Source organism: Salvelinus namaycush, chromosome 4 (assembly GCF_016432855.1).
Source record: "Salvelinus namaycush isolate Seneca chromosome 4, SaNama_1.0, whole genome shotgun sequence".
In the NCBI taxonomy this organism is placed as follows: Eukaryota; Metazoa; Chordata; class Actinopteri; order Salmoniformes; family Salmonidae; genus Salvelinus; species Salvelinus namaycush.
This window is the reverse complement of record NC_052310.1, coordinates 57,803,322-57,813,092: the sequence shown is the minus strand read 5'-3', so window position 1 is coordinate 57,813,092 and position 9,771 is coordinate 57,803,322. Positions and strand designations below refer to the sequence as shown.

The 9,771-nt window shown below is 38.5% G+C and overlaps 1 protein-coding gene across 1 annotated transcript; it reads right to left on the bottom strand.

The window, feature by feature from the left end:
• Positions 1 to 585: 585 nt before the first annotated feature.
• Positions 586 to 8,446, bottom strand: LOC120046653 (ribonuclease T2-like). Its single transcript, XM_038992045.1, has 10 exons — positions 8,209 to 8,446; positions 7,611 to 7,694; positions 6,317 to 6,371; positions 6,128 to 6,177; positions 5,948 to 6,005; positions 5,726 to 5,790; positions 5,501 to 5,614; positions 5,330 to 5,375; positions 2,010 to 2,081; positions 586 to 1,764 (listed from the first exon to the last, which is right to left on the bottom strand). Exons 2-10 carry the CDS (start codon positions 7,685 to 7,687, stop codon positions 1,582 to 1,584), a joined length of 720 nt encoding a protein of 239 aa, XP_038847973.1. The 5' UTR covers positions 7,688 to 7,694; positions 8,209 to 8,446; the 3' UTR covers positions 586 to 1,581.
• Between the last annotated feature and the right edge of the window lie 1,325 nt (positions 8,447 to 9,771).

Here is a 9,771-nt window from a genome sequence, read left to right as displayed (position 1 = left end):
CTTCAGTGTGCTGACATGACTTACATGAGGTCTAAAAAGCACAATGTTCCATGTACTCCAACAGCCTATAAATCTCTTACACACAAGGTGTCATGAGGATAGATCAATGGCATGCCTGTAGGGTACAACTAGCGTATACACCACCAGCATTATTATTCTACCACTCGTGAACACTATAGTAAATAGCTTTACTTTTTTTTTTATGTCTTAAAAATTGCTCAGGAGTAATCATCATCTTTGTTCTAATATACATCTGGCTATACATCTGCAGTTGACATGGTGTTAAAATTAAGAGAGGGTTACAATACAAATACAGGATTTTAAGTCAAAATCATCAGCGTTCCTGGACATGGAGTTTTATATAATTGTATACTTTTTATGGATATAACATTTCTTTAAAATGTGTAATTTGTTAGACTGAACAATGCCACACAGTGTTAGACAGGGATACTGCCTCTTTTGGCCATTGGCGTTCTGTTGAGGTTTTCTGACCTCTTGTGGCATTTAGTTGAATGTGCATACTTAAGCTTGTTAACTGGATTCACTAAAAAGCAAATTGCAGGGTAAATAGTACGTACAAACTGCTGCAATAGAACAATTACTTTAATGAATTGTACATAAACATTACAGAGGATTGGAACCTACCAAAATAAGGCCACCATTTAAAAACCAAAGCTTATCCCACAATTCAATGAAATCAAACTAACTAAACAGCAGAAATTACATTGTTAAATATAATACCTATATCTGGTTAAATCATGATCATCATAGCCTTGTTAAACTGTGTGCAGAAAATCTTGACTTTAGTAATGCCATCTCCATAACTTATGTTAACCAATGCATTTTAACCACCACCACGCACATTCTTACCATAATTACTCAACACAGTTTACAACAAAATGAAAAACATATTGAAAGACAAAATTAATGAATGCAGTCATCAGACCTCTTCATAAACTGTGCATCAAACTTTAAATGTTATGTTTAACAAAATGTAGGACCATACTTTAAACAAAATAAGGCCTATTTAAAATGACTCACAAATCGCTTGAAAGCAAATGTCATCCTATATTACAGGTGGCATTAGTGTTACATTCCACAAACTCACATTATACATCGACAGGCTCAAACATGGACGCCCCTCCCCTCTACAGGATATAATGCACTGCATACTACATGACTGACGATCACATGTAGCATCCGCCACTTGGCTACGATACCTGGTGTCATATATTCCCCTCTTTCTCTGCCACATCTAAGATGCTCTGTGGGGAACTTCTTATTTACGTACATTTTATTATGATTTGCAAAGTATTATATATATAAACAAAAAAAGCTGATTTGTTCCTTGAGTTACAACATGACCACCCTGTTTCCAAGAATCAAGCAGAACAATTTTAAGTTTGAATGCCAGCAAACAGATCCAAATAGCAGTAGACACATTCAATTAAAAACTGTTAGGGTTTTTCAGATAGAGTATTTCTGTGCGAACTCACACCAAGTGGAACCTTCCTGTATCTATGTTCCATGTGAGATATGGCACTGATTATAAAGGGATGTGTGACCATACCGCACTAGCCACTACACTAACAGTTTCCCCTTCAGGGGAGGGTAGTAGACTGGTGTGGCATGATCACACACACTAAACCCTGCACCCTTAACATTGAAGTTCACTGTGTCTGTCTCAGAATGCTCACAGTCGTCCAGTTGAAAGTCTGAGTTGAAGCAGATCTCGATCTGCCCCAAGATTTGCACCTTCCCTTCCTGTAAACAATAAATAACTTAATGATACATTCTAGATTTAGGGTTAGGATTCATGATTTTTTTCTTTAAGTTGTGTGCAATGACTATTCTTCATGTAGAATGATTAGAGAAACGTATTCTAAATACAAAATGGTACGCAATTCTTGTTATCCTATACTCTTCAATGAAAACCTGTAGCATATCCATTAACCAGTTGTGCTTGAGTTTGCATTTTACCCAAAGACAAAATATAAAAAACATGATACCTTTGGATGAATACACTGAATCTTTGGTTTCACGTTGTAGAAGTTGAGAATGTTTCCTTCAATGAGGTCAAACTAAAAACAGACGTAATCAATTTTACCACGAGCACTCATCACATGCTATTAGAACCAGTGTGCTTTCACCAGACACTGAGAGATGAATTCACCTTCCAGCAGGACAATGACTTAAAACACAAGTTGCTGACCAAGAAGACAAAATGTTCCTGAGTGGCCCAGTTACAGTTTTGACTTAAATCTACTTGGAAATCTATAGCAATACCTTAAAATGGTTGTCTCGCAATGATCAACAACTAATTTGACAGAGCTTGAAGAATTTAATAGAATAAATGGGCAAATGTTGCACAATCCAGGTGTGGAAAGCTCTTAGAGCAGGGATGGGCAACTGGCCGGTCCTCGGGTCATAAAAAAATAAATAAAGAGCTAGGGTCTCAACTTACTGTTTCAAGTTAGAATAGTAGAAGGTGCAATACACGAGGTGCAATTTCTAAATTTGGTTGTGAATTAGCAGTTTTTCTTTTGTTATGTCACTATTAATAGCTAATTTTCCTCTCAGCCCCATGGCAAAATGAGTAGAATTGCATGAAATTAGATATAAAATCACAAAATCTTATCTCCACCCCATGGCAAAATGTGTAAAATTGAGGATATTAGCTGTGTAACAACTATGCACATGTGGGTGCGCAGAACCACGAGCAACTGCAGCCCCTCGTGGGTACGCAGAACCATGAGCAACTGCAGCCCCTCGTGGGTACGCAGAACCATGAGCAACTGCAGCCCCTCGTGGGTACGCAGAACCATGAGCAACTGCAGCCCCTCGTGGGTACGCAGAACCACGAGCAACTGCAGCCCCTCGTGGGTACGCAGAACCATGAGCAACTGCATGTTCAGATTTTTTGTGGCCCCCACCCCTGTCTTAGAGACTTACCCAGAAGGACTCACAGCTGTAATCGCTGCCAAAGGTGCGTCTGCAAAGTATTGAGTCAGGGGTGTGAATACTTATGTAAATTAGATATTTCTGTATTTAATTTTCAATAAATTTGCCCAAATTTCTAAAAACATGTTTTCCCTTTGTCATTATGGGGTATTGTTGGTGAGAAATTTTTTTTTTTAATCCATTTTGGATTCAGGCTGTAACACAACAAAATGTGGAATAAGTAAAGGGGTATGAATACAGTGCCTTCTGAAAGTATCTGATGATATACAGTTGAAGTCGGAAGTTTACATACACCTTAGCCAAATACATTTAAACTCAGTTTTTCACAATTCCTGACATTTAATCCTAGTAACAATTATCTGTCTTATGTCAGTTAGGATCACCACTTTATGTTAAGAATGTGAAATGTCAGAATAATAGTAGAGAATTATTTATTTCAGCTTTTTTTCTTTCATCACATTCCCAGTGGGTCAGAAGTTTACATAAACTCAATTAGTATTTGGTAGCATTGCCTTTAAATTGTTTAACTTGGGTCAAATGTTTCGGGTATCCTTCCACAAGCTTCCCACAATAAGTTGGGTGAATTTTGCCCCATTCCTCCTGACAGAGCTGGTGTAACTGAGTCAGGTTTGTAGGCCTCCTTGCTCGCACAATCTTTTTCAGTTCTGCCCACACATTTTCTATGGGATTGAGGTCAAGGCTTTGTGATGGCCACTCCAATACCTTGAATTTGTTGTACTTAAGCCATTTTGCCACAACTTTGGAAGTATGCTTGGGGTCATTGTCCATTTGGAAGACCCATTTGCGACCAAGCTTTAACTTCCTGACTGATGTCTTGAGATGTTGCTTCAATATATCCACATAATTTTCCTACCTCATGATGCCATCTATTTTGTGAAGTGCACCAGTCCCTCCTGCAGCAAAGCACCCCCACAACATGATGCTGCCACCCCTGTGCTTCACGTTTGCGGTTGGTGTTCTTCGGCTTGCAAGCCTCCCCCTTTTTCCTCCAAACATAACGATGGTCATTATGACCAAACAGTTCTATTTTTGTTTCATCAGACCAGAGGACATGTCTCCAAAAAGTACGATCTTTGTCCCCATGTGCAGTTGCAAACCGTAGTCTGGCTTTTTTATGGCAGTTATGTCGATATAGGACTCGTTTTACTGTGGATATAGATACTTTTGTACCTGCTTCCTCCAGCATCTTCACAAGGTCCTTTGCTGTTGTTCTGTGATTGATTTGTACTTTTCACATCAAAGTATGTTCCTCTCTAGGAGACAGAACGCGTCTCCTTCCTGAGCGGTATGAGGGCTGCGTGGTCCCATGGTGTTTATACCTGCGTACTATTTTTTGTACAGCTAAACGTGGTACCTTCAGGCATTTGGAAATTGCTCCCAAGGATGAACCAGCCTTGTGGAGGTCTACAGGTCTACAAAGGTCTTGGCTGATTTCTTTTGATTTTCCCATGATGTCAAGCAAAGAGGCACTGAGTTTGATGGTAGGCCTTGAAATACATCCACAGGTACACCTCCAATTGACTCAAATGATGACAATGAGCCTATCAGAAGCTTCTAAAACCATGACATCATTTTCTGGAATTTTCCAAGCTGTTTAAAGGCACAGTCAAGTTAGTGTATGTACACTTCTGACCCCCTGGAATTGTGATACAGTGAATTATAAGTGAAATAACCTGTCTGTAAATAATTGTTGGAAAAATGACTTGTCATACACAAAGTAGATGTCCTAACCGACTTGCCAAAAGTATAGTTTGTTAACAAGAAATTTGGAGTGGTTGAAAAACGAGTTTTAATGACTCCAACCTAAGTGTATGTAAACTTCTGACTTCAACTGTACTGTTTTAAAGAGGGGAAATTAAAAAGTGTAATTTTCCCACACTGATTTCTCATAAATTGCCATCCTAAAGACCAATTGTCCAAGAAATGTGCTTCAAATGTTGATTCCTTACATTGTGACAATAATGAAACATCATGGGAATGGCTGTGAATCTTCAGTTGAGCATGAGATTCCCTTTTATCCATCCTATTTATTGAATATCGGTTATCGTGGTAAAAGGCCAATACCGGCCGATAACCTGGTATTGAATGCATGCACACATCTGGGTCATTTTACTGCCAGTAACTAAGTAAACAGGAACAGTAAGTCAAATGACTTGCAGTAAATTAGTCACTGTTGACATCACATACTCGCACATTTAAAATTGTCCATCTTCCCAAAACACAGTGTGTTGTATAGTGTGTTGTTTGATACGATGCGGTAATGCTTGAAGTTTAAACATGCAACTATTTACTCTGTGAAAATTACATTGTCCTTGGTAATGTAGTAATATTGATTTCATGTACTTACCGTGTAGTAAGTCTCAGAGGGCACAATGTTACATTTCTTCATCACCCTGAAAACATACAAAGAATTTATAAATAACTAGTAGAAAACATAAATTAGGGTTCAGGGTATTGAAACCATACATTATCCCATATGTTTCATGAGGGTACTTTATTGTTAATTCAGTACACTTACCCATCAAGGTCTAACTTGTGATACAGCTCCAGGGCTTTGCCAAAGTATTTGTGTTGACTGTTTAGGGACTCCGCTTTTGCAGCACATGTTCCATGTTTTTGCCATTCATATTTCCTGTAAATAGAAGATCAAACACTAACATTTGTTTAGAAAAATATTGTTACCTGAAAATATAACAATTACCTGGAATAAAGTATTAATACAAAATAGAAAACTGGAACAGACCAGAATCTAGAGGATTCTGGAATTTTAAGATCCGGCCACCACTTCTGCATCTCTGGAAGTAGGTCCTGTAAAACATATTCATTATCAAATATTTATCTTAATTTCAAAATATATAAACACGTTTACTTTTACCATCAAAATGATATTTTGTCATGAATAAGCTCAATCTGCCTTTTGTAAATGTTTGTATTTGAAATGTTTTTTTCCCCCAGCAGAACATACCTGGATTAGAGTTTCATTGAAGTGCAAAGATGAATTGCATTCCTGGCCTTTATCTGGCCTGTAAGACAGACATTGGTCAAATGTGTACAAAGATAGAATGCAAAACAGTTTATGTTATGTTATCTGGTCAGTCAAAAAAAAAGCACTTTCCTACTGAATTTGTTGGAAGTCCTTCCTTACCACAGTCCATGCAAAGTCCAGTAGTCAAATTTGGAATGACAGTGTTCCATCTGCAAATAGAAATGTTAATTTGGTCATACAAGTTGGCAAATCTGGCAATTTAGGGCCACCGTATCAATCATACGATCAGATCATCACATGATACGTTGAGTTTATTATGCCATGAAACCATATAATAAAGTAACTTACACTGCAAAATGTACTCGGCCAGTGGTGAGTCAGGATCAGCTTACTCCACATATGCCTGAAATAAAGTTAAATTGAAGTGTAACATTAGGATAATCCTACCGATCCTCGACTTCGGCGATGTCATCTACAAAATCGCTTCCAATACTCTACTCAGCAAACTAGATGCAGTTTATCATAGTGCCATCCGTTTTGTTACTAAAACACCTTATACCACCCACCACTGCGACCTGTATGCTCTAGTCGGCTGGCCCTCGCTACATATTCGTCGCCAGACCCACTGGCTCCAGGTCATCTATAAGTCCATGCTAGGTAAAGCTCCGCCTTATCTCAGTTCACTGGTCACGATAACAACACCCACCCGTAGCACGCGCTCCAGCAGGTATATCTCACTGATCATCCCAAAAGCCAACACCTCATTTGGCCGCCTTTCCTTCCAGTTCTCTGCTGCCTGTGACTGGAACGAATTGCAAAAATCGCTGAAGTTGGAGACTTTTATTTCCCTCACCAACTTTAAACATCTGCTATCTGAGCAGCTAACCGATCACTGCAGCTGTACATAGTCCATCTGTAAACAGCCCACCCAATTTACCTACCTCATCCCCTTACTGTTTTTATTTATTTACTTTTCTGCTCTTTTGCACACCAGTATCTCTACTTGCACATGATCATCTGATGATTTATCACTCCAGTGTTAATCTGCTAAATTGTTATTCGCTCATATGGCCTATTTATTGCCTACCTCCTCATGCCTTTTGCACACAATGTATATAAACTAATTCCCCCCCCCCCCCTACTGTGTTATTGACTTGTTTATTGTTTACTCCATGTGTAACTCTGTGTTGTTGTCTGTTCACACTGCTATGCTTTATCTTGGCCAGGTCGCAGTTGTAAATGAGAACTTGTTCTCAACTAGCCTACCTGGTTAAATAAAGGTGAAATAGTGCCTCACTAATTTAATGGCCTTCAATCCGCATAGAGGCCGACTATGGAATGACACCAACTCAGTGGTCTTGTGGTTAGTGTCCTCCCGAGATTGGAAGGTTCCCTGGTCAACACAAAGCTCTAAAAACGGGACATGATCCTGCTACTTGGCATTCAACATTAAGGAGATGGATTGGAGGTAACCTCCTGTCCAGGGTGTGTACTTGTACATCAAGCTGCCCTATGGGCCATTGTGGCTTGAAAAAGGCTACTTACTTACTTTGGAATGACAGACACAGTTAAGGGCTTGATGCAGAGGCCATGGTTGGCATCTGACATTAACCAGACAGATATAACCAGTAACGTTACTTACGGCGGTTCGAGTACGAATGAGGAAGTCATCAGACCGCAGCCAAGGCACAGCAGGACAACAAATGCTAATGACTTCATATTTACACTGAAACAAAGAAAACTTACAATTAGGAGAAGTAGATTTTGGGTCATAGATGATCTGATTTTAGCTGGTCTAATATGTGATGGTAGGCAAACTTACAATTATAAAGCCTATTATAAGTAGAAGTATAACTCTTACAATTATAGGCCAATTATAATTACAAGCCTAATATAAATTATTTCAATTTTAGTTTATAGATAGCTTGTGTAACAAACAGTTATATAATGGTTGGCATGACGTGATTGTTATTTTGGTGCCTGTCAAATACTATTGAGCTTATATTTGCGCCCATCAAAACCGCAGTCAAATAATGGAACGCTTTTCGCAACTCTGTAGCCAACCACCAAACCTGACGTGGATGTGGGGGAGCGCAACTTCAGTTTGCATAAAAGGTTACATACGTACATTATTTTACAAATACAAGGTCTCCAGTATCACCTGGGCCTGCCACCTGGCTAACGTAGACTGTGTGGGTAAGATTTAAATGTAACCTACGACGTATACAATAAGTTCTTACCCGTGTTTTGTTCCTGTGGTTAAAAATAAACTCGTATATACAACTATACGTTTGAAAGGGCCATTTAGATGAGGCAACAGAGATGTCGTTTGATAGATTAGCAATATGAAGATTCCACTAGTATCACTTATTATGGTTTAAAATGAGACAGCCACACTCCGTCCGATTAGACGTCTGGTAAAAGCCTACAACAACAATACCGTGAAATTGTTTCCCGCAACAGCTGAACTGAGCGTCACATGCTCAGAAAATGTAAGTCACGTGAGATCATGTGAAACGTGTACTGTAGGCAACTGTACCGCACAGGCGCGCACACATACGATGATATTCCACTGTGCCACATACAGTTTAATAAAAATAAGACAAATGTGTTGAATCTTTATTGCAATTGCATTTATCTGTAATCCTTCTATAAAAAAAATGGTCAGACATTGCAAAATGTTTTACAATGTTATTTTAGACAGTAGGCTATGTTATTGTATCATTTAGGCCTTGTAGATAAGTAATGGAGGAATTGTGCTTGCATGAAGCTAGCAAACTGTGTGACATTGCCTCAGGCTATTGGCAGGAATAGCCGTAGCCTAGGCATATCACACTGCTGTGTCTGTTAACCCAATCTCTTGTTAAAAATAGTGCTTGGCTACAGTTCAGGTTTCAGGAGGTCATCTTAAGATTCTGTCTTAAGGTTCCTTCAGTTGAGCATAGAGCTAAGCAATATTATATTAACATAGCCTAAAGCTAATAAATATAAACACAAATATAGGCTATATCAAAATTATCCTCAATTTCATGGATAGAGTTGAATAAAAAGAAAGTATGACATTATTTAAATGATGTAAACTGAACATTGTGCTCAGTCCAAATTTTGTAAATATTGCAAACTGGATACAGTTTTTATGACCTATTCAGTGATCAAAGAATAACTAACACTACGTGATATGTGCCTAGCCTAGAAATTATGTTAAGGGTTGATGTAAAAGCTATATATAGTCATATGCCTATCCATAAATGGGATGCAAGAGTTGCTGCACTCTGTGTGGGTAATCTTTGGTTTTCATCAGCCAGTGACTCCCAAGCGGGTTTAGGCTGACCTACCTCTGCTTTGCGCTCGTGTAATCTCTTGGGGTAAGTCAGGCCTATTATTTCCTTCCTTTTCAGATTATTGGATTTTTCAGAAAGGTGTTGAATTGAGAGATGCATGCTTGGTTCTTGGTTATATCAGAATGTTGAGATTGATTAGTCCAGTTACCTAATTAGGGCCTAGGCTACTGCCTAGACCTTGACATAATAAGGATATTATCTAGCAATATTCATTTTAAAAGTTTTTGGACACAAATGATTGATATGAGAATATTGCTCTGATGGCATGTTGATAAATGGAGGCATCAGCTTATATATACTTTTAAAATTAATTCTATAAAAAGACAGTTTACTTGGTCTTCTATATGCAGAGAAATGTGGCTCAGGAGTTCAAGTGTCAAGCGGTTGATATTTCTGGTACTTGAATCTCTGATGTTAAGCACTTTTGCTGCACTTGAGAATTAGCTGAACCTGACTGATAAA

Bases quoted from the DNA above. Each gene is read 5' to 3' on its own strand.
- LOC120046653 (XM_038992045.1), bottom strand. From the start codon at position 7,687: ATGAAGTCATTAGCATTTGTTGTCCTGCTGTGCCTTGGCTGCGGTCTG. The intron at 5,376-5,500 runs GTAAGTGTACTG...GTATGTTTTCAG, and splicing joins CACAAGTTAGACCTTGATGG to GGTGATGAAGAAATGTAACA. The intron at 1,765-2,009 runs GTATCATGTTTT...TATTGTTTACAG, and splicing joins TTCAGTGTATTCATCCAAAG to GAAGGGAAGGTGCAAATCTT.